This window comes from Aspergillus saccharolyticus, assembly GCF_003184585.1.
Source record: "Aspergillus saccharolyticus JOP 1030-1 unplaced genomic scaffold BP01scaffold_85, whole genome shotgun sequence".
NCBI lineage: Eukaryota > Fungi > Ascomycota > Eurotiomycetes > Eurotiales > Aspergillaceae > Aspergillus > Aspergillus saccharolyticus.
This window is the reverse complement of record NW_020290695.1, coordinates 1-20,253: the sequence shown is the minus strand read 5'-3', so window position 1 is coordinate 20,253 and position 20,253 is coordinate 1. Positions and strand designations below refer to the sequence as shown.

The 20,253-nt window shown below is 48.7% G+C and overlaps 7 protein-coding genes across 7 annotated transcripts; 5 read left to right on the top strand and 2 right to left on the bottom strand.

Annotated features, from left to right (window-relative positions):
- Window positions 1-353: 353 nt before the first annotated feature.
- Window positions 354-2,563, bottom strand: BP01DRAFT_419669 (transient receptor potential ion channel family protein; the record flags this gene model as incomplete). Its single annotated transcript, XM_025579416.1, has 6 exons — window positions 1,935-2,563; window positions 1,458-1,873; window positions 1,227-1,421; window positions 822-1,184; window positions 474-788; window positions 354-443 (listed from the first exon to the last, which is right to left on the bottom strand). The coding sequence occupies exons 1-6, from the start codon at window positions 2,299-2,301 to the stop codon at window positions 354-356; spliced, it is 1,746 nt and encodes a 581-aa protein (XP_025426078.1). The 5' UTR covers window positions 2,302-2,563.
- Window positions 2,564-5,055: 2,492 nt separating this feature from the next.
- On the bottom strand, window positions 5,056-7,429 carry BP01DRAFT_378104 (general substrate transporter; the record flags this gene model as incomplete). The annotated part of the gene is made up of 6 exons (XM_025577038.1): window positions 5,056-5,061; window positions 5,657-5,752; window positions 5,821-6,819; window positions 6,875-7,060; window positions 7,116-7,255; window positions 7,306-7,429. The coding sequence occupies 6 exons, from the start codon at window positions 7,427-7,429 to the stop codon at window positions 5,056-5,058; spliced, it is 1,551 nt and encodes a 516-aa protein (XP_025426077.1).
- A 1,347-nt stretch (window positions 7,430-8,776) lies between these two features.
- Window positions 8,777-9,848, top strand: BP01DRAFT_361539 (SDR family oxidoreductase). Its single transcript, XM_025576176.1, has 4 exons — window positions 8,777-8,847; window positions 8,902-8,988; window positions 9,052-9,207; window positions 9,268-9,848. Exons 1-4 carry the CDS (start codon window positions 8,818-8,820, stop codon window positions 9,793-9,795), a joined length of 801 nt encoding a protein of 266 aa, XP_025426076.1. The 5' UTR covers window positions 8,777-8,817; the 3' UTR covers window positions 9,796-9,848.
- A 519-nt stretch (window positions 9,849-10,367) lies between these two features.
- On the top strand, window positions 10,368-12,783 carry BP01DRAFT_378102 (Zn(II)2Cys6 transcription factor; the record flags this gene model as incomplete). The annotated part of the gene is made up of 7 exons (XM_025577037.1): window positions 10,368-10,573; window positions 10,629-10,893; window positions 10,942-11,036; window positions 11,092-11,672; window positions 11,721-11,840; window positions 11,900-12,181; window positions 12,248-12,783. The coding sequence occupies 7 exons, from the start codon at window positions 10,368-10,370 to the stop codon at window positions 12,781-12,783; spliced, it is 2,085 nt and encodes a 694-aa protein (XP_025426075.1).
- Window positions 12,784-13,754: 971 nt separating this feature from the next.
- On the top strand, window positions 13,755-15,527 carry BP01DRAFT_387653 (putative MFS multidrug transporter; the record flags this gene model as incomplete). The annotated part of the gene is made up of 6 exons (XM_025577760.1): window positions 13,755-13,820; window positions 13,887-14,300; window positions 14,364-14,493; window positions 14,554-14,799; window positions 14,862-14,909; window positions 14,959-15,527. The coding sequence occupies 6 exons, from the start codon at window positions 13,755-13,757 to the stop codon at window positions 15,525-15,527; spliced, it is 1,473 nt and encodes a 490-aa protein (XP_025426074.1).
- Window positions 15,528-16,752: 1,225 nt separating this feature from the next.
- Window positions 16,753-17,820, top strand: BP01DRAFT_396121 (uncharacterized protein; the record flags this gene model as incomplete). Its single annotated transcript, XM_025578456.1, has 2 exons — window positions 16,753-16,991; window positions 17,088-17,820. The coding sequence occupies 2 exons, from the start codon at window positions 16,753-16,755 to the stop codon at window positions 17,818-17,820; spliced, it is 972 nt and encodes a 323-aa protein (XP_025426073.1).
- Window positions 17,821-18,268: 448 nt separating this feature from the next.
- On the top strand, window positions 18,269-20,253 carry BP01DRAFT_233026 (oleate delta-12 desaturase). The gene is made up of 3 exons (XM_025571222.1): window positions 18,269-18,856; window positions 18,926-19,696; window positions 19,748-20,253. The coding sequence occupies exons 1-3, from the start codon at window positions 18,682-18,684 to the stop codon at window positions 20,119-20,121; spliced, it is 1,320 nt and encodes a 439-aa protein (XP_025426072.1). The 5' UTR covers window positions 18,269-18,681; the 3' UTR covers window positions 20,122-20,253.

Below are 20,253 nucleotides of genomic sequence, written 5' to 3'. Positions count from 1 at the left end.
AACAGATCACGATAGACACTGAGAGGCTCTCGGTTCTCTTCAGAGATTGTATGGTAGCTTCGGTTTAACGACTACAAGAGACAAACCAAGAGTATGCGCGCCAATATCAAGATTTGGAGGGTGTCCAAAGCAGCTAAAGTGCTTTTGAAAAAAAAAAGAATAGTATTTGTCATGTCGATAAACCTCTCTCAATGATCTTTACCGTTACTAATTGAACCAGTCATTCATACTCTTTCTTGGGGAGTGTATACTAAAAACAGTAGCGTCATATATAGTACATATATTTTCACAGGAAATGCATTTGATATTCTCAGGGACCGGTGTCTCCATGCTCAAAATGTGGCGGAAAACTTTTATGAATGCAATAAACGCACAGAAGGCTCTGCTTTTCCACAAGCGGTAATACTCATATCGTGAAGCTCCAATGGAATTGGTGTATGTAGCTAAATCAATGATTCGCGATTGTCCTTGACGATTTTGTATCGAGCTTCGGGGTTTTTCATGCTGACGGCGCGGACCAAGGGGATAATGATATACATCACAAGCACAAGCATATATACTGCATTATACATGCAATATATCACACCGACGACACTGACAACAATTGTGGGTCCGCCAAAGATATCCGAGAAAATAAGGACGCAGATGGAGTTCAAGAAATGGAGGACAGCTGTCGTGATGGCGCGGCGATCCGTGCTTCCATCTATGCAAGGGCGAATCCAAATTGTGATGCCCATCATAATAGCATTGATGAGCACGAGAATAATGGCTTGCTTTTTGGGAACAGACTGGCTGGCTGCGAGAGTAAGACCTTCCGTTACGATGTATAATTGTTGTATGACGGAGAAGTAGTAGGCGTTTGCTCTATAATGTATGTGCAGGAGTATCGACTTGGATCCGATCATGCCCGAATATAGGACGTATGCTGGCGTTATGTCCAATTTCCGAGCCCTTTGAACACGGAAGATAGTATTACCTGTAGTCCATGCCAGAGATAATATGAGCCCGATCCACCAGGTTACAGTCAGGACGACTATCCCACTAGAATCAATCTGCGAGAGCTCCCAGAAGCCAAAAGATGTTATTGGAGGGAGATTAATAGCCAGGAATCGGAGAACCAGCGCTCGGTCAGCACGCTGCAGGCACATTGAAGCGTCCTCCAGGCATTGGGGGAGCTTATTGAACTTTTTAAGAAGACGGCACCCAAGTTGGAATGCTGCCAATACCACGAAGAGCGTGAGCCCGACGAATATGAATGAGGAATAAGAGGTCATGAAAATATTGCTAGGCTCAATCCCGGCTCGGTAAGCCATTCGACTGAATCCTTTCACTGTGATCTCACTCCTGTCTGACCCGTCCGAGGATGCTCTTCTGAGTAGACTTCTGCTGGGAGTGCGATCATTGGCTGAAAAGTCCCGCTTCTCCACAACCACTTAGATCATATTTGAATCTTCCACGATGGTAGATGGAGTGCCTCCTGTTGCACGTAAGTACCACGTACTGAAAGTCTGTTGAAACCCAAGATACACGATACCCAAAGTCCATAGGAAAGTCTGTGTCCATGACTGCGCTATAGGTGGTAGATTGACTGAGCAGAGGCCAACCATTCCCTGCGACTGCATAAAATCCAATAAAGACAGTGATGAGAAAGATAGGTGGGTGGCGGTATTAACAAGGCCTCTGATCGAGGCAACGATGGATCCGATCAAACCAACACCGATAACGACGGCAAAAACCCATGAAACTGCGGCTTGATACACCGTGTGACCATTGGAAAGATCAGCCGACAGACAAGATAGACTTTTTCCTGTCGATTGATTGTTGACGTACACAAGGACCGTAGCGTCCAGGTCTGGCACAGTGTATCCAATGCCTTATTAAAAGCACGATGAGCCTAGAAGAATTTTATAAAGGATGAAGGGCATATTACTAACCAGGAATTGCTGCTGCGATTGATGACACATTCAAGCTCGCCTGTGGGAGGTCAATTGCACCAGATGCCATTGGACAAAGACTATCCAGGCCCAAATCACACAGACTAATTGTCTCGTTCAGAATCTCATATCCATAGACCAATATGACAATATCAGCTGCGACATTGCCTGATATATCAAGATAGCCAGTGAAAGCAAGGTCGAGCATCCCGGATCGTGACATTTTGGCATCAAAGTAATTCACACTAATAGCCGTGCTAGAGCTACATTCTGCAAGTGCAGTACTTGAGATATAATCTTCAGCAAGGGCAACCTGAGAGATAAAAGCTAAATGTATCAAAAAACAAGGCATCCATATTGAAAGCATTATGAAGCTTGCTGAAATATAGAAACTGCGCAATCGATATAATTCGGAGGAAAGGGAAAATGAATGGACCGTAGAAGAAGTAATGTAGTAAAGAAATGAACTAGATTTTCCAAATTGTACTATTTATAGGCATGAAGTCTCGGTTAATACGTCAGTTTAGTGACTGCATGAAGGATCGGATCTCGAATAATACTAATTCAAAGGAGACAACAATATGGTCTTTCATGCGGCAGTGGCCATTGTAGACAGCTGTCTGGTCTCAGTAATCAAAACGGACAATCAGTCAATTTCTAAAGCACTACATTTGTTGGACTGCCAGTTTAGCCCTTTTAATGCTAGCCAAACTTGCCGCATTACTGCAGCGAGTACGGGTAGAAGACAATAGGTAAATTGACAGAAGAATGTCATAGTTAGCCCATATTTAAGTTTTGAAGTAACCCGAAGCAGTTGGTGGGGTAACTAACAAAAGTCAAAGAGGGGGTTGGAGAGATTAAAAGTCGGCGATCGGGAATTCGGCACTTCGAAGTTATGTGAGCGTGACTATTTTTGTGCAGGGTATATTTGACTGAGCCCGTTTCAAATTTGACAAGCTCTACTACTTATTGAGTGGATCTTACCATTATGGCGATCCACTGCCCGAACATCCTCTCTCCGAGCACTAGGCTTATTTGATTCTTTCCCACCATATTTCTGGCTCCTGACATATTAGTGAGAGGAAGGGGAGGGGTTCTGTACCCGAGGAATTGTTTCTTGCTCCTCTTTTGGACTTTGCCGATCAGATAGGCTCTTTAGATCTGGGTGATAGATCAATGGCGTAAGTTCGGCAATCGCCGACTGGGAAGTGCGCATAAATATACTCCGGTTGACCCCGGTAAGAATGTTAGTATGATGGGACCTTCGAGGATCCGAATTCTTTGATTCTGCTGCTTATATTTAGATGATTAATCTAGTACCTTGTATAATCACCTTCTGCCTCAATCACTGCCTAACATCTAAATCGCATAGACTTAGTAAGGTCTTCTAGAAAGTCTACAGGTACTGCATCCCAGGAAGCCCGTACAACCTCTCGGAGAGTGTCATAAGATAAGTATCGATCATCTTGGTATTTCTTTTGAATTTAATCTTTCATCCAGTTTCATACCATTTCCATAGGATTTAGATCAGGTGAGAAAGCAGGCAAAGTAATAGGGTAGATACCACGCTCATGAGATTCTTTTATAATATCTTAACTAGAATGGCCAGGAGCTCCATCATGTATAAGATAGAGATAGCTATCTTGCAGCCGATTCAAACGTATATAGCCATCAATAATAAGTATAATGCGTTCACATTTAGCTGTCTGCATTGATAGAACCCCATTCCTTCTCCCGGAAAAGACAAGGACCTTTTGAATCTCCATGTAACGATCCCCAAAACATCCAACCACGCTTTCTTGAAGAAGTACGAAGATGGGTCTCTTCTAATGCTTTCCCTGCCTTTCTAGTAACCCAGATTCGGGTCACTAGCCTGAAGTAACCTAACTCCCATCAGACCAGAGAATTTGATTCCATTGTTCATGTTGTCCAATTTATATGATCTACGGCCCAGGCAAGACGTACACGTTTATTTGCTTTTGTTAAGGGTGGCTTTTGAAGAGCTTTACATCGAGAATAAGTTCGTTTTTTAAAAGTGCTAGAGCAAGTGCAGTCTCTCCACAGGGAAGATTGAGTTCTTTGACAACCTGTTTATAAGGTAGACAGCGTGCACGTTTCGACGAAGTTATGAAGGTAAAGATGATATTTATATCTTCTTCGGGTTTCTTAGGACGCTGGCCTCGGGGGTTTTCAGGGTGCTGATTGCTTATCTTGACACGTATATTGTATTAAAGGATAGGTAAATCAAAATTGTACAGAAATTTGTTGGTAAGTAAATCCTGCATCTTGTTAAGTAAACACACGGATCCTATCCTCGCAGCTAAGCCATGTAGACTTCGGAGGCACCTCTGGAGTGGTACTAGGTGTAGTAGCAGTCATACTAGCAGTTTCTCACCACCATGAATCTCAGGAGAATGGTCATCTAAGAGGTCTTACTAGCTTCAGAACCAGACTAAGTAAGGAAAGCGGTGTTTAAATAATCTCACCGCCTCAAGGGATTCGAATCCTTGAAGATCCTATCATACTCTAATTTAACTGGGGTCAACCGGAATATTTATAACAGCAGGAAGAAATATCTTGAAAGCTTACCATTATACATACCACCGCAAAGAGATGTGGCTGTGAAATAGCACAGATAGTCCTTTAGATAGTACGTGGTGACAATGGGCTATTCCGGAATCCTAGTTATATGACTGTACACGTGGAACTTACCACGATAGTTCTGTGGTTGCCGTCCTCAGCACTAGGCAATCCATTCCATCAACGCTATCCAAATGATTCCTCCTTCCCTGGATGATCTTGCTGCACAGTACATAACTTGTATGGATCGGAAGATCGGTGGCTCATAAAGCCCGACGGCGGCAGAGCTCGGCCTCTTCCCCCCTTTGGGCTAGACCAACTATTAGAGTTGTGGGTCTTGACGGATATAAACCGGGAGGAACTAATACAACTAAACTTCTGCATAAAAGCCTTGTAACGGTCACGGATAAAAGCCTCTAGATACGGGACTTTTCGAGCCAGTATAGAACGAACAAAGAGTGCATGCTGCATGAGTTGTTAATTCCAGGGTTCACTGTATCCCAGAAATGACAGCGGGGTGAGAGAGCTCTGTACATGATCCTTACGCCTGGCACGTCTCAATGTCAACTTTATCTTGGCTACTGGGTCAAACATGACCGCGATTCCTAGGAAAACACGTTAGGAAAACACGTTGAATAGAGCATGATAGATAAAAGCAGTTAGACTGGCGTTGAGTACTTACTAGATGTAAATTAGCTTCATCTTCAGTAGGTAACTACAATCCTTCAATACCTCCAGAAATAAGTATTCCTTTACGTGATGAGCATAAAGCTAGTTCCAGGCCATATTCGGTTGTAACTGAGAAGCTCTTATATATATAGCTCCTAAATAACCGGCGCCAGTTTGAACTATAATCTTAATCAACACAAATGATACCGTCTTAAGGAAGTGTGGACAGGGCCTGAGTAGGATAAGGTAGAAATTTGCTAACTTACATTCATACGAAGGTTTGTATGTAGGTATCGTGACATGTGACACAAGCTGAGGTGGGACGGAACGGCAGCACGCACGGGACAAGTTGAACATCAACTACTTAAACTAATCATTTACTGTACATACAATGAACTACCCACCAACCGAAGGATCTTTCAGTTTGTAGCTGATATCTTCCCCCCTCAGCCGTTTTATACCACCCCTCCCACATTATTATCGTTCTTTGCATATGCTACCTGATAAACTGTGTACCAGGGCCTCTGGAACAAACTGTCCAGTGACTCCAAAGATCGTCCAGTCGTATCCTGAACCAAGTTAGCAAGTGCACTCACGATGAGTACTAACTCAGACAATGCCCCCGGAAGTCACTTACTGGCATGGCAAAGAACACATATACCAGGGAGATGAAGCATATGCAGGCAAAGAAGGCAAATGCGCCCCATTCTTGCATCACCTCCAGCATATCAGGAGTCGCCCGTGAACATCCGAAAAAGAACGCCCAGTGAAAGGCCATGCCCATTGAGACAGCCAGTGATCGGATGCGGATCGGATACACCTCAGCCCCGATAAGGTACGGCATGCCATACCACCCAATATTCCAGCCCACCCCATGGATAAAAATCGCTGCCATGGCCGCAGTCGAGGCCCGAGAGACGCTAGGAGTCTCGGCGATGTGGGTAGCGGTCATTGTGCGAGAGATACCAAGATAACACGCCAGGTAGACCAAGGTAGTGGTCTGCAGGGTGATCCCCGTCATTAAAGATCTCCGACGTCCGATGAAATCAATCACCAGCAATGAGAAAATCAGGCAGCTGACAAACTTGGTCACGGCGTACAGACCGGTCGCCAGTGAGGCTGTTTCACTCGGGATGTTCAGGTAGCTGAAGATAGTGGGGAGATACTGCGTGATTGCACTGGCCCCCGACCACTGTGAGAATAGGTGCGCCATGAAGACAAGCAGGAATCGGCGTCGATTTTCGACAGAAACCAGCAGTTCCTTCATTAAATCCCACTGTGTCGCTCCTACGACAGCTTCTCGCTCATATAAGATCTGCGATTCCATGATTTGGATGTCGGACATCACTTCGGTATGACCATTCGGCAAGCTCCGGAGTCGGGATACCGTGGCAACCGCTTGTTCGCGCCGGCCGACATATAGTAACCATCGCGGAGATTCCACACACATAAAGGTCCCGAAGCCCCACATGAAGGCAGGTATCAGCTGAAGGAGCGTAGGAAGCATCCATTGCAGGTCTATTCCGTCATACGCTTTTGTGAGGCCATAGTTGATGAAGAAACCGAATACGGAACCCAGCTGTTGGCAGGTGGAGTACTGGATAGCCAGAAGTCCGCGAATCCTCTTGGGAGCGATCTAGGAGACTGATAAGCCCACTTGTCTCATTCCCAGGTCAAAGGAATTGCACTACCTCCGAGATGTACATGGCAGGGACGACAGTGATGCCACCACCACCAAATCCAGCTATGAATCTGGACGCGTAAAAGGCGGACAAACTCCCATGACTGAGGGCCTGTCCAACCACACCTGCTGCATATATCAAGGTTGATAGACGCAAACTCCATCTTCTTCCGAGGCGATCGTTGACTGGCAAGCACTATTGAGGGACCGTTAACAGTCTGGTAACCACCATCTAGTGGGATTAGACTCACAGCCAGACAACCAAAGATCGACCCAGCCGTGAATATTGATACAATCCACCCTGTGGTGTTGGCATATTCGTCCGGGGATTGCCTATCGACTCCAAATGCGATGCGGAATCGCGACTGCACAACCAGACATGCGATGTTCGCTGCTGAGTTAGATGGTTGACGGTATGAAAGGCGGATATTCGCCTCTTACCTTCGTCAAACCCCTTACAGATCCCTGCCAAGGCGAAGATGATTGCGTTCATCAATAGATAAGAATTGACGGGCCATTTTGAAGACTTCGTCGAAGGCTGGCTTGTCTCTGTGAAGTGCCCCATGGTTGCTCTTGATTTCCCATACAATTCTTGCTTCGATGCTCTATTTACAATATATACATTGTTGCCCTTTTAAGGGGCGCAATGAGGCGCCACTATACCTGACATTAATGGCGCACAGGTTAAAGCGCGACGAAAATATCTCATGACTGCTTCTCATGTGCGCGAGGTAAGGAGTTTGTCCCTCGCCTCCAAGTATCGCCAGTTTCCCTCGTAAAAGCTCTGTCAGTCTGCAAGTAGCTTCGATTTGAAGGATAAGGACCCCTCCAGACCTCTGCCTCTCATTGCATCAGGTTTAGCTTTTTCTCACATTCTTTCTAATGAAAGGATCAAGACTCGTGCATAACGCTCTGGCTGACGGTATCTGCCAGGCTTCAGTGATGTGCAGAGTAAACGAGCCACTTCCAAGGCCTCCTGCCGGCTTCGGATCAGTCGGCTACAGTTTCTAGGAGGTCGGGTTGCATTGCAGTCTCTCAGTAGCAGCGCATGTGGGCACTTGGATCGAACCACGACCTCGATGAGGATTGCATCTCGACCGAGATATGCTAGGGGCTCGGAGGTCTGGGTCCTTTGGACTCGAGACGAGTCCGAGTTTCATCCTACCTCCTGTTTTCTTCGTCTGGTGACTGATGATTTTGAGCTGACTGCATTTGCTGTTGTTTCCTGAAGGCTGTTACGGTACTTTTCCTGCTTCGAGTGCTGGATTTCAGGACCTCCGGAAACCAGTTCATAGGTATGGAACAGACGGTCGCTTGTTTTCCTGCGACGAATTTGCCTAATATCACAGAGCATGTGCAATCTTTCACTAGGATTGGCCAAGATGCGGGGTTGTGAGGTGTCGTTAAACTCATTACGATAAGAGTTCTCGTTCGCTAGAATAGTACCCGTCATTGCGGGAAAGTTATATATATACCTTTGGTTCCTACATCATAAGAAACCTAAACAATTGTTCCTAGCTCGGCTATATTGATACTGGCACCTAGTACTCTCTTTTTTTGTCTTAGGTGACTTCCATTGTCTTGGTCAAATCACGAGACACTCACTACAGGCAAAGCTTAAGAGGCGCTCATCATCATAGTCTGCCAGGTCACTGATGCCATCAAGGAGACTGAACAAGATCCGGACCTCTAAAACCTGATCGGGGTTCAGAACATACATAAATATCTGCTATCACCATTCCTGAAATCCCCACAGCTGCTATACTCACCCGAGAGCCCGATAGCTTATGGTTCATGCTTCGGCCAATAGGAGATGCTGAAATTTTGTTGCTTAGAAATCGAGACCCTGAAATTGTACCCACTATGACGTCCCACGCTTCATGGGGATATTCTATAATTATCCCCTTTAGATCTCAAAAAGCATGATCACGGATTCAGTTTTGACTCATCAGTATGTCACTACAAGGACTGAATGTGGTTATTGTGCGTGCATACCCCTCCTACCTCTTCCGATGTTCCTGGCTAACATGAGTGCAGACGGGAGCTTCGATGGGCATCGGCGAGGCGATCGCTAGCTCAGTTGCAGAACAGGGCGCCAACCTAATCCTGTTTGCCCGATCTGAAGTGAGACTTGCTTTTGACATTTGCACTGCGCTGAGAAAACTCACTATGTTCAATCACGGCTAGGATAAACTCCACGCTCTCGCGGGTCGAATTCAAAAACAACACCCGAGCGTCAAGATCATCAGCAAAGCGGTAGACATCCAATCCTACGAAGCAGTCGAATCTGCTGTCAAGTCCAGCACACAAGAGCTTGGCCAGATCGACATCCTCATCAACAATGTCTTTCTCCCTCTTCATTCCCAATTCCAAACACTACATAAAACTAACCCATCTCACCAGGCCGGTCTCGCTCTCGGCGCCCCCGCGCCCTTCCACGAGCTCAAAATTGCCGACATCCTCACCATGAACAACACCAACATCAACGGATGGATGTTCGTCACACACGCCGTGCTGAACGCCTCCATGATCCCTCGCAAAGCCGGCACGATCCTCAACATCACCTCCGTCACGGGGCTCGAGGTGCCGCCATTCTCTGGGGAGTGCGTCTACCACACCAACAAGGCCGCCCAGGAAGGGTTCACGAACGCGCTCCGCAATGAGCTGAGTGGGACGAACATTCGCGTTCTCGCCCTGCGCCCGGGATGTGTCGCTACAAACTTCCATTCGCTGCGCGTGGGGCATGATAAGGAGATGTATGATCGGTTCTTTGAGGGGTATCAGCCCTTGGTGTCGGAGGATATTGCCAGAGCGGCAGTTTTCATGTTGCAGCAGCCGGTGAATGCTTCAGTGAAGGCGCTGGATCTTGTTCCGTCTGCTCAGCGGTCGTTGAATGTGTTTGATCGGAATTGGAATGAGAGGAATGCTTAGATTGGTTTGGTGAAGTAGCGGTGGGTTTTACGAATATATCAACCAGAGTTCTAAAGAGAAAAAGAGGTCCGAGGTAAAGCACGCTTCTTTTAGCATAAGGGAGATATGGAGCCGTGGAGAATGGGTCGGTTAAATGATAATCTGGAAGTCGAACTCTTGCTTCTAGTTTAGACGGTGATCATGTAGTACTCCGCAGTCTCTTATCCTTCGCGAATTCGAATTCAACCCGAGCAAGCAAGGGGCGCGAATGACATCACGAATGTACATTCTCTCCGCATCTTGGCAGACTGTAGATTGAGTTCTGCAAATTGATTGGTCGCGAAATTGTGATCTAGAGATCAACATCAGTGAGCGAGAATTGGCTTCTCATACTCAGTGGAGGTCAACTTCACTGAATACTGAACAGTCGTGATGGTTGGAAGAATTGTAGGCGCAATTCCGGTCGGCCGAAAGCCCCCCGAGAAGCCGCTCCATCATTCGCTCTCCACCTTTCCCGAATTTCCTCGCAAAACCATCTCAACCGGAAACTCGAAACCACGAAGCTACATATTATTCCCACCACGAGCGAAAGGATGTCGGAACTACGCTTCCGATCGGGAAATGCTCCTCCGCGCTTCTTCAAGGCATGTCGCTGGTGCAGGAAACAGAAAATGCGTTGCGATGCACGCAGCCAGGTCCCCTGTGCACGCTGCCGCAGTGCTGGTCGCGACTGTATCCTCGATCCCATTGTTGACGAAAGGCGACGCAGCCAGCGTCACATCTCTCCCAGGCCCTCCCGGTAGGTGATTTCGGGAACTGAACCGGTGCCATGCAGTGGGCTGATATGGTTCTAGGCGACAAGTAGCGAGATCCCCGTGGAATGAACCGACCGGTTTCGATACACCCTCGTCCCGAGAGCAAGAATATTCGCCCGGGCCGGCTGTTCAGAACGATCCCCTGAATGCCTCGCTCGACGACTTGCCTGACTCGACGGATCTCCGGTCGCCAGGAACCTCTGAGCAGCACGGTCAAGATAGTCAGCAATTGAGCCCTAATGATATGATTGCCCCCGTGTCGGTGGTGCATTCCATGTCCGTGAATCTGCTGGGGTCTAGTAGTGTACGTTGGCCTCATATCACGAAGTGCACATCGCTAATGCGATAGCAGATATTCATGGATAGCCCGAACAAGGCTGATCTCCGGAGCGACATCATCGCGCGAGGCATCATCAGTGAGGAGCAGGCACGGTCGATGTATGAACGGTATGTACAACCCCTGAAGCATGTAGGCGAACACAACACTAAGCTTCAAGATCAGGTTCTTCAACGGCAGTAAGAACTTTCTCGCACTCTTTGATCCCATCCGCGACACCTTCGATTCGATCCGATCGCGCTCGCTTTTCTGCTTCTCGGTCATGATCTACATAGCTAGCCGTGCTGTCATTGATCTACGAAGCAATACCCATTTGCAGCGTGTGTTGCAAGATGAAGCACAGAGGCTGGCGGAGGACAGCTTCTTTGAACGACCGACGAAAGTCGAAACGGTTCAGGGGATGATCCTGCTCGCGGCCTATTCAGAGAAAACATGGTTCTCCACGGCTCTAATCTTACGCACTGCTCTAGACTCCGGCCTAGAAAAGTCCCTGGATACCTTGCTCTCACAGAAGGATGTACCCAGGAGTGCTCTTTCTGCTACCTTGGAGGAGCGTAAGCTGGTATGGCAGACAAGGACTTGGCTGATTAGCTTCACCCTTGAACTGGATGTCGCATCCGGCACAGGTCGCAAGTCCAGAATTGACGCTGTCGATACTACTAAACTACGTAGATTCCTCGATTACCCGCTGTCCTTGCCTTGCGACATGCGCACCATATCCATTATCGAATTACATCAGCTCCGGAGTAAGTGGACGGCTCTCTATCCCTAGATCCCGTCTCTGACGTTGTTAGGTCAATTCCGTATGATAGTCGAAAACTCCAAAACCATCCGCGAGATCGCCAGCATTGAACTACCAGCTGTCATGTCAAGATTACAGACATGGTGGAATACGTGGGATGAGATCCATAAGAGTAAGGACCACGCCCCGGACCAACATGTTCGTGGATGCTAACTATGACCTTCCTTGAAGATAATGGCTTTCATGCGGGGGCGTTCCAGCGCTGCAGTCTCAAACTAATGCATAACTATGCACGAATCTTCGCGTTTTGCGCATCGCTGGCTAGGATCCAGAAGCTACGCTCCGGCAGCACGGAATCAGACACTGACACCGATAATTCGGACATTTCTCATTTATGGCGCTCGCTTGCTTCGGCAACCATGGACCAGCTGGGTTTGATCATCTCGGAAACATCATATAGATGCCAATTGTCGTGGACCCCGACGTACCCGGCCTTGACAATAGCTTTTGTCAGTGAGTTGTTCTAACAGCCGTAATTCCTGTTGTTCACGGTGACACCAAACAGCTGATTCTAAGTAGCAACATTTTCACTACGAATCGCGAGATGGAGGCCAGATCTGATTGATCAGGATTTGCTCCTTGAAAGAGCGCAGCTGATATGCGACCTTCTTAAACAACCTCCCTACCCGGATATCCACCGAACCGTGTCGATCTTTGTGAACTATGGTCGCGCGCTTGTCGCCAGCCAGCGCGGACAAAGAGACGATTACTTGGATGCCCCAGACGACACCAGGCTGGCGAATGAGCAGCTTGGCATGAACAAGGATCTAGACGGTGATAAAGTAGCCATATCGACTGCATCGGCGCTAGCAGAGCAAGCTAGCTATGGAGCCACGGAGACGATCCACCAAGGGGTCAAAGATACTGACCTGCTTTCAATGCCCAATACCGACAGACAGCCCCCTGCTAGGCAGTTTCCACCCCGGCCACCAGGGCCAATGGAAGCTCCCAACTGGAACCTATGCCACCCAATCGCAGACTCATTCGGCCTGTTCGAAGAAGAACAGAACGACATATTTGATTTCCTCCCTGCGATGCCTTCGATGCCGCAGTAACCGAGAAGCTCGAGCATCTACTATCAAGCAGGACATCTTTCATGTGGGACAAGTAATGTACGTGTGACTGAACCGTGTGGTACGCCCTGAAACAGGTAGTTCCTAACACGTTTGTGAAGGCCACGCCTATTGCAGGGACCTGTTTCAGGGATTAATATCACAAGCGCCAACCTGTACGTTGACAGAAAGTCAAGACTGATAAGAGAGTAGGTGAGATAATTCTGCGACCAAGTTGCGGTGGACTCGACAACGGACGTGAGTCAAATCCCAGCCAATACTGTAGAACGGGATTTGGGAGTCACTGCATAAGTGCCTTGGTGTCCGGTGATCGTCCCTTGAAGTGGGTCATAGACCTGATGCATCGCGGTCTGCCAAAGTTTCTGGGCTTCAGGAGTTCTAGACTGCGTTGCCAACATTGAACTTATCGACCGGCTCCAGGTCGGGGCCGTTGTGTGGACAGCCCGCTCCACCGGGGCCGGACCGGCCCCGGTTTGGCGATTGACGAAAATCCGAGTAAACGAGGTCTACGATTGGGCCTTCGCAACATATTCCAAGCCAAGAACTCCATCAAATGCCTCAATGCGCGCAGGGTTACGTTGTTATCGTGACTCACGGATACCTCATTGCTGTAGTGTACCACTAGTTGAAAGCGCTATATAACGGTCGTTATCCGCAACAGCGACAAAATGAAGTTATACAAGCACACCACAGGATATTCAAGATTACTTGTCTTCTTTTGAACTCGTTTGCACTAGAAGCACGAGAAGAAAAATGACTACAAAAACACCCGTCGAGGGTTCTATACCCAAACATGATGCCGCAGGTAGGAGCTGAAGGTCTACCCTCGCATTGTTCGTGTCTCATGCAGTATGACAGATGAGAAAAATGCCTTTCAAAACAATCGAGCGCTATCCGGTCTCTCAGAAAGCTCAACTACGACACCCATAGAAGGATATCAGTTAACTAAACTGATGGACGATCGAACTGTGGTAGATTTCGACCATGATTCGATAGCACACCCAACAAATTGGAGCAATGTATGTTTCTTGAGCATAAGACAGAGGCTTCGTCTTGATTGTGCTAACCGGTGTGGTTGTTTGAAGGCCAAGAAGATATACACTGTTCTCTCTGCGTTGTTCCTTGTCCTCAATTCCGGAATCTCGTCCTCTTTGCCTAGCAATGTTGTTCCATACATCATGGAGGAGTTCGGCATCCAAGGAAGCTCACAGAAGGTTCTGCCATCTGGGATCTTTCTGATTGGATATGTTGTTGGTCCTCTGGGGTTTAGTCCTCTCAGTGAAACAATTGGACGAAGAGATGTTCTACTTGGAAGCTTCACGGTCTTTGTTCTAGCGACACTTGCCTGTGCTTTGGCACCGAATTGGCCATCGTTCTTGGTATTTCGTTTTATCTGTGGTGCGATGGGCGCTGCCCCGCAGACAGTTGTCGGTGGCGTATATGCAGACATGTTCTCGAACCCACGGATCCGTGGCCGCATTATGACCTTCTATATGTCTGTACGTTGCTCGGCTACTCTCCGTCTAATGTTTCAGTGCATTTGGAATAACCCAAGAGGATAGGCTGCAAGTTTTGGTCCCATTGTGGGACCGATCATGTCGGGGTGCAGCGCACAGTATGGCTGGCGCTGGGCCTTTCGGATCGATCTGATACTAGCTGGATGTTGCTGGCTTGGCGCGCTCTTTCTTCCGGGTAAGTGCTATTCAAAGGCCCGGCAAGGGTAATGTGTATACTGACGAGCTGCGTGAGCAGAAACATTTGCGCGCGTCATACTCAAACGGAAAGTGAAACAGCTGAACAGCACATCTACAACACAGACCTACATTTCCCAGCTTGACCTCAAGAAGGTAGAGGTTAATACGAATCTTCTCGAAATATTTACCAGACCCATTACCATGGTCATCTTCGAGCCTATCATTCTGTTCAGTGCTCTTTATATCTCTTTTGCCTACGCCCTCATTTTCTTCTGTTTTGCGGCATATCCTATCATCTTTGAAGGTAAGCTTCATTGTGATATCTTCCTGCTAAATGAAGAGGGAATCATTGACAGAGCTTTACAGGAACATATGGTTTTGACGTCCAGCAGACTTCTCTCTGCTTTCTACCTAGTATGACTGCCCGAGTTCACCTCCGCTTCGCATGCTAACAACTACGCAGTCGGTATTGGCGCGGCTTCATCCGGCCTCATATCCCTTTACTACGACATTTACTATGAAAAAGCGAAAGCGCAGGGCAAGAAGTGGACCACCATCCCAGAATACCAGCGCCTTCCAATCTGCCTTATCGGCGGTCCCTGTCTTACAATAAGTCTTTTCTGGCTTGCTTGGACCGCGGATCGTCACGTTTACTGGCTGGTACCGGCTCTTTCGGGCTTGTTCTTCGGCGTCGGCTATCAGATCATCTTCATCTCTCTCTTGACATATGTCACCGACGCGTACAAGATCTACTCCGCGAGCGCATTGTCTGCCTCGCTGATCACACGAAGCATTCTTGGTGCTGTGTTCCCACTGGCTGCCGACCCCATGTACTCTGCACTGGGCGTGGGGTGGGCAACGTCTATTCTGGGGTTCGCCAGTCTGGCGTGTATTCCCATCCCAGTGATGTTTATCTATGCTGGGGAGTGGATCCGGAGAAAGAGCCCTTTCTGTCAGCGGTTGATGGAGGATGAGAGAAAGAAGAAGGAGGAGACGATGGCGACTAGACCTGCTACTCCGGTAGAGGTCTGAGAAAGGGAGGTGAAAAGTCATGGTATGAAATTACGAAGCTTAGATCAAAATATGGGTGACTATAGATTAATGCTTAATGAGGACAGCAGCATGCATGTGGATAGAATATGATTTCTTTTGCCAGAATCTGAAACGCAGTCCGATTACTTAGTGATGCAAGAAGTGGGCTTGGTGGTCAATAATAACATAACATGTTGCGCTGCCAGCTCGCTGAGCTACCTTATTCATCTCTTACTTCAGTGAGGCCTGGACTAGGTGCTCTGCCGGGTGTATATGACGAGAATCAGCTGAGACAGACTGATATTCTGCCTATCTTCTTACCACGTTTCTGATGGGTAGCGCTTGTTTATCACACTGGCTGCGGTGGTCTGCGTAACGCATCCTCTGTCCGATCCCTCTCAACCACCCACTGTCTAGCATCGTTCTTTGATTCTCACCCAGGATTCTCGATAATGGTCACTCCCCTCCTTGCAATCAGCAACCGAATCTCACACGTTTCAACTGTGATCTCCAGGCTCCTTCTATCCCTGTTTCTGGCTGGTCTCATTGCCGCTCAGGCTACCGTGACTGAGATGTTCCTTAGAAACTGATGTAGCTGGCAGTCAGGGCCTCGTTGGCGGCTACGGCTATTATTGCAAGGTTAGCTTCTTGATCTTGAACTCGCCTCCCGTCCTGTCTAATGAGGCTAATATCTCACCAACCGCCTGAGGATGAAACCACCTATAGCATTCGTTACTCAATTTCGACACCCACCACCCAGATGAGCAGACTGGCTCAAACTCTGCTTGATCTTCATAATCATTCTGCCCAAAAGCCTCCATAGCCCAAGCAATCATCGACCAGATTGACAAGCTCAAGAGAGACTAGCATTACCTATAACTCGCTTACTCGCTTTTTATCCATCACGTACCCATCGTGTCTTCATAGATCCGCGCGTAAATGGCTTGACGACCATATATACGGTCGCTGGGATCTCGCCTAGGACGAAATAACAGATATCGGCCAGCATTCTCGTCGTAAGTTGCTCGAACCCGACATTTTCTGCCTGCGTCTAACGCTCAATATAGTGAAGGTCGACTTTTTTGGAAGGAGAATATGGGGAATCAGAAATGTCGCCCTCGTTGATCCCGCCGAATCAGCACATCACGGTCACTGGGGAGGGAAGGGTGGTCGATGGGTTAGGGTCCAGTTCCAGCTGGTGCCGGACACGGAGGCGCCAGCGAAAATGAACTTCTTCTTTCCGGATCATCGCGCGCTTTACATCGCTGAGTGTGCGACGCATTCTTTACATAATATCGTTACTTTGAGAGGGGTGCTGGTGAGGGATGCGCAGGCTTGGGCAAGATATCTGGATGAGTCGCTCGTCCTGCTCGGGGGTCGGTCGGAGGTGTTATGTGCCGGGCATAATTGGCCGACCTGGGGCCGGAGAGAGATTCAACGGCTGATTGCCGAACAGAGGGATCTGTATGGTTATTCCATGATCAGGCAGTCCGGATGATGAACCAGGGATTGACCGGGATTGAGATCGCCGAGACGTTGACTCTGCCACCGGCGCTGCAGAAGGGCGTGGCATGCACAGGGATTCTACGGATCGGCCTGCCACAACGTCATGGGCATCTATCAACGCTACATGGGGTGGTTCGACGGCAACCCGATCCATCTTTGGAAGCCTCCGCCTGTAGAGAACGCAAGGCGCTGCGTCGACTGCATGGGAGGAATCGATACAGTGGCGCAGAAAGCCGAGGCGTACGCTCGCGAAGGGGATTTGCGATTCGCTGCTACGCTCTTGGGACATGCAGTCGCCTTGCATCCAACCGATAAGAAGCCTTGGTTGGCTTTGGCTTCTGTGTTGGAGCGACTGGGCTACGGTGCGGAGAGTTCGACGTGGAGAAATTTGTATCTCTCCGGGGCGCTGGACCTCCGCGAAGAAGTTGAGCGCCATACTGTGTACTCCGGGGCTGGCGGGCCGGGGGCTCACCCCCTTCACTCGGTGGAGCAGTGGCTGAGTCTGCTGTCCGTCCGGCTCAATGAGCCTCGGGCAGCAAGTGAGGCCCTTGTGATCGACATTCATGTGAGAGACATGGGCCGCTGGTGGAGATTGATTGTAATTAGTGTGGTGTTGACAGCCCGCACGACCATCGAACAAGTGGAATCAGAGGAGAAGCCTGGGTTTATGTTGTCCGTCACGAAGCAGCAGCTTGGGGTGATTTTGAGCGGCCAAGCGATTCTTGTAGGGCTGGATTATGAAGGAGAGAGGCGACTTTTGACCAATTTCTTAGAGTTGATGGCATGAAAAGAACAGATACGCCATTTTGACAGCGTCTTCTCAGTGCCGAAATTAGTAACATTATGTGTATGCGACGGGGATGCTCGGTGAGGGCTCTGCTACTATCAAACCCCGAACTATTGCCGCAAGGGCGTGATCGACTCAGTGTACATCGCCAATAGCCAATAGGCGAAGAGCGAATCACCTCTGTATTGACAAGCCCTAAGACGAGCTGTAGACGACCGAGAAGAGGAGCAGAAAAAAGAATACGAGTCCAAATTGACCGTATGGACGACTCGCTAAAAATTGTTGAGAAAGCGAAAACGTTGACACTAAAAAAATACCAAAAAAACCTTAAGGGTTTAAGGCAGAAAACGAGAGGGCTAAGCTCAAAGGGGTTTGGTGTCATGCGAGGGCGGTGGGGGACGGGGATTTCTGGCTGCAGCCGATCATCCCTTACTTCTGCGGCATCAAGTTATCAACTACGGAGTAGCAGATCAGGGGAGACCAAAGAGGGGCTTCCCCTTTTCCTGCCATCTGAGAGCTTATCGATACTCCAGCCTGAAGAAGCAAGTTATCCTTGTTCTTCTGTCCCGCAAAAACATCAAGAGAAACCAACTTTGCTCCAGATCCGACTGTGATTTGAAACTGTTGGGATTGTGACCTCCACTGTGCACGGGCAGATTCCGCGGGAGGGCCTCGACTGGGTAGAACGTCTTCCACACTGGAAAGAAAGTTAGCCACTCAGGGGGCGCCGAGATATTGATATTTAGCGTGAATACAGAGTCTGACACCGTTCCGTGGTTCAACCGCAGCTTTCTGCTTGTGGCGAGAAGCCTTCCAGAAGAAGTCAGGAACACGATTAGCCTGATTGGGTCCTCTTAGTGGATGCTGATCAAAGAATTTACTCACAATGGCACCCCTACAAAATTTCAGAAGGCCACACACTGCTTCCCTTTCACACAATTTCAATCCCCTCTGTTCGGAATTTTCAGTGGGATCATAGTCTGCAGAGATGACTTTGACCGAATTACGCAAAAAGGAGCCCATTGTCACCGTGGTGGTATGTATGCTTGAGATACCTGCTTATATACTCCGTATACTGATTGACTCCTCTTGTAGGAAGTCGAAGATGACACAGTCCCCAATTTGAAAGACCTCAAGGATGCGATTCCCAAGGAGTGCTTCGACTCCTCGGCCGTCACCTCCCTCCTCTACGTTGCGCGTGATATCCTCTACTGCGCTATCCTGACCTACGCCGCCTTTCACATCTACCTCCTCCCTACACTGGAGCTGCGGATCATCGCCTGGGCTGTCTATGGCTTCTTCCAGGGCTGTGTGGGCACCGGGTTGTGGATTTTGGCCCACGAATGCGGTCATGGTGCCTTTTCACGTCACCAGAAGCTGAACGACTTCGTCGGCTGGGCGCTTCACTCCTTCTTGATGGTGCCCTACTTCTCCTGGAAGATCACCCATGCTCGCCATCACCGCTACACTGGTAACATGGAGAAGGATACGGTCTTTGTGCCCTGGACCGACTCGCAGCTGGCCAAGAAGAAGAACGTGCGCATTGAACAGCTGAAGCACTTGACCGAGGAGACCCCAATTGTCTCTTTCGTCCACCTCATTGGTCACCAGCTCATGGGCTGGCAGCTGTATCTGTTCCTGAATGTCACCGCTGGTCCGAAAAGTTTGCCCGAGAACCGTCCGCTGAAGGGCGTCTCGAGCCACTTCAACCCCTTCGGAGACATCTTCACTCGTGCTCAGTGGGTCAGCATTGCGCTGTCCGACCTGGGCTTGCTGATTATGGGATCCGTTCTGTACTATGCCTCGACTCAGATTGGAGGCTGGAACGTTGTTCTCCTGTACCTGATCCCCTACCTCTGGGTCCACCACTGGCTGAGTCAGTTCACATTCCTCTCTACGATGGGTTAAGCAGATCTAACAGTACTAGTTGCCATTACCTATCTCCAGCACACCCACCCTGCCGTGCCTCACTACAGCGCCGAGACCTGGACCTATACCAAGGGTGCTCTGGCCACCATTGATCGCAGCATCGGTTTCATTGGACGTCACTTTTTCCACGAGATCATTGATTATCATGTGGTCCACCACTTGTTCAGCCGCATTCCTTTCTACCACGCAGAGAAGGCCACACACGCCATTCAGCCTTTGTTGGGTGCGAACTATCACGAGGAGAAGCAGGAGAGCTTCCTGTACTCGCTCTGGACGACCTTCAGGAAGTGCATCTATGTCTCTGAGAAGGGCCATGGCCACAACGAGGCGCCTGGTGTTTTGCACTTTGTCATTCCTAATGAGAGCAAGTGATTTGGAATGGTGGGTGTTCATTTGGCGATGGCCCTGCATATAGTTGACGCAAGGTGATTGTATTAGACGTATATTTGTATATAGATAGACTGATAGACTATAGATTGGTTTGGATTAAATTGCCCGATGGAA

Excerpts from the sequence above, each read along its gene's own strand:
- BP01DRAFT_361539 (XM_025576176.1), top strand. The coding sequence starts at position 8,818 with ATGTCACTACAAGGACTGAATGTGGTTATT. Across the intron at positions 8,848-8,901 it reads AAGGACTGAATGTGGTTATT|ACGGGAGCTTCGATGGGCAT; the intron begins GTGCGTGCATAC and ends ACATGAGTGCAG. Across the intron at positions 9,208-9,267 it reads TCGACATCCTCATCAACAAT|GCCGGTCTCGCTCTCGGCGC; the intron begins GTCTTTCTCCCT and ends CCATCTCACCAG.
- BP01DRAFT_233026 (XM_025571222.1), top strand. The coding sequence starts at position 18,682 with ATGCTGATCAAAGAATTTACTCACAATGGCACCCCTACAAAATTTCAG. Across the intron at positions 18,857-18,925 it reads AGCCCATTGTCACCGTGGTG|ATGACACAGTCCCCAATTTG; the intron begins GTATGTATGCTT and ends AGGAAGTCGAAG. Across the intron at positions 19,697-19,747 it reads CTGGGTCCACCACTGGCTGA|TTGCCATTACCTATCTCCAG; the intron begins GTCAGTTCACAT and ends TAACAGTACTAG.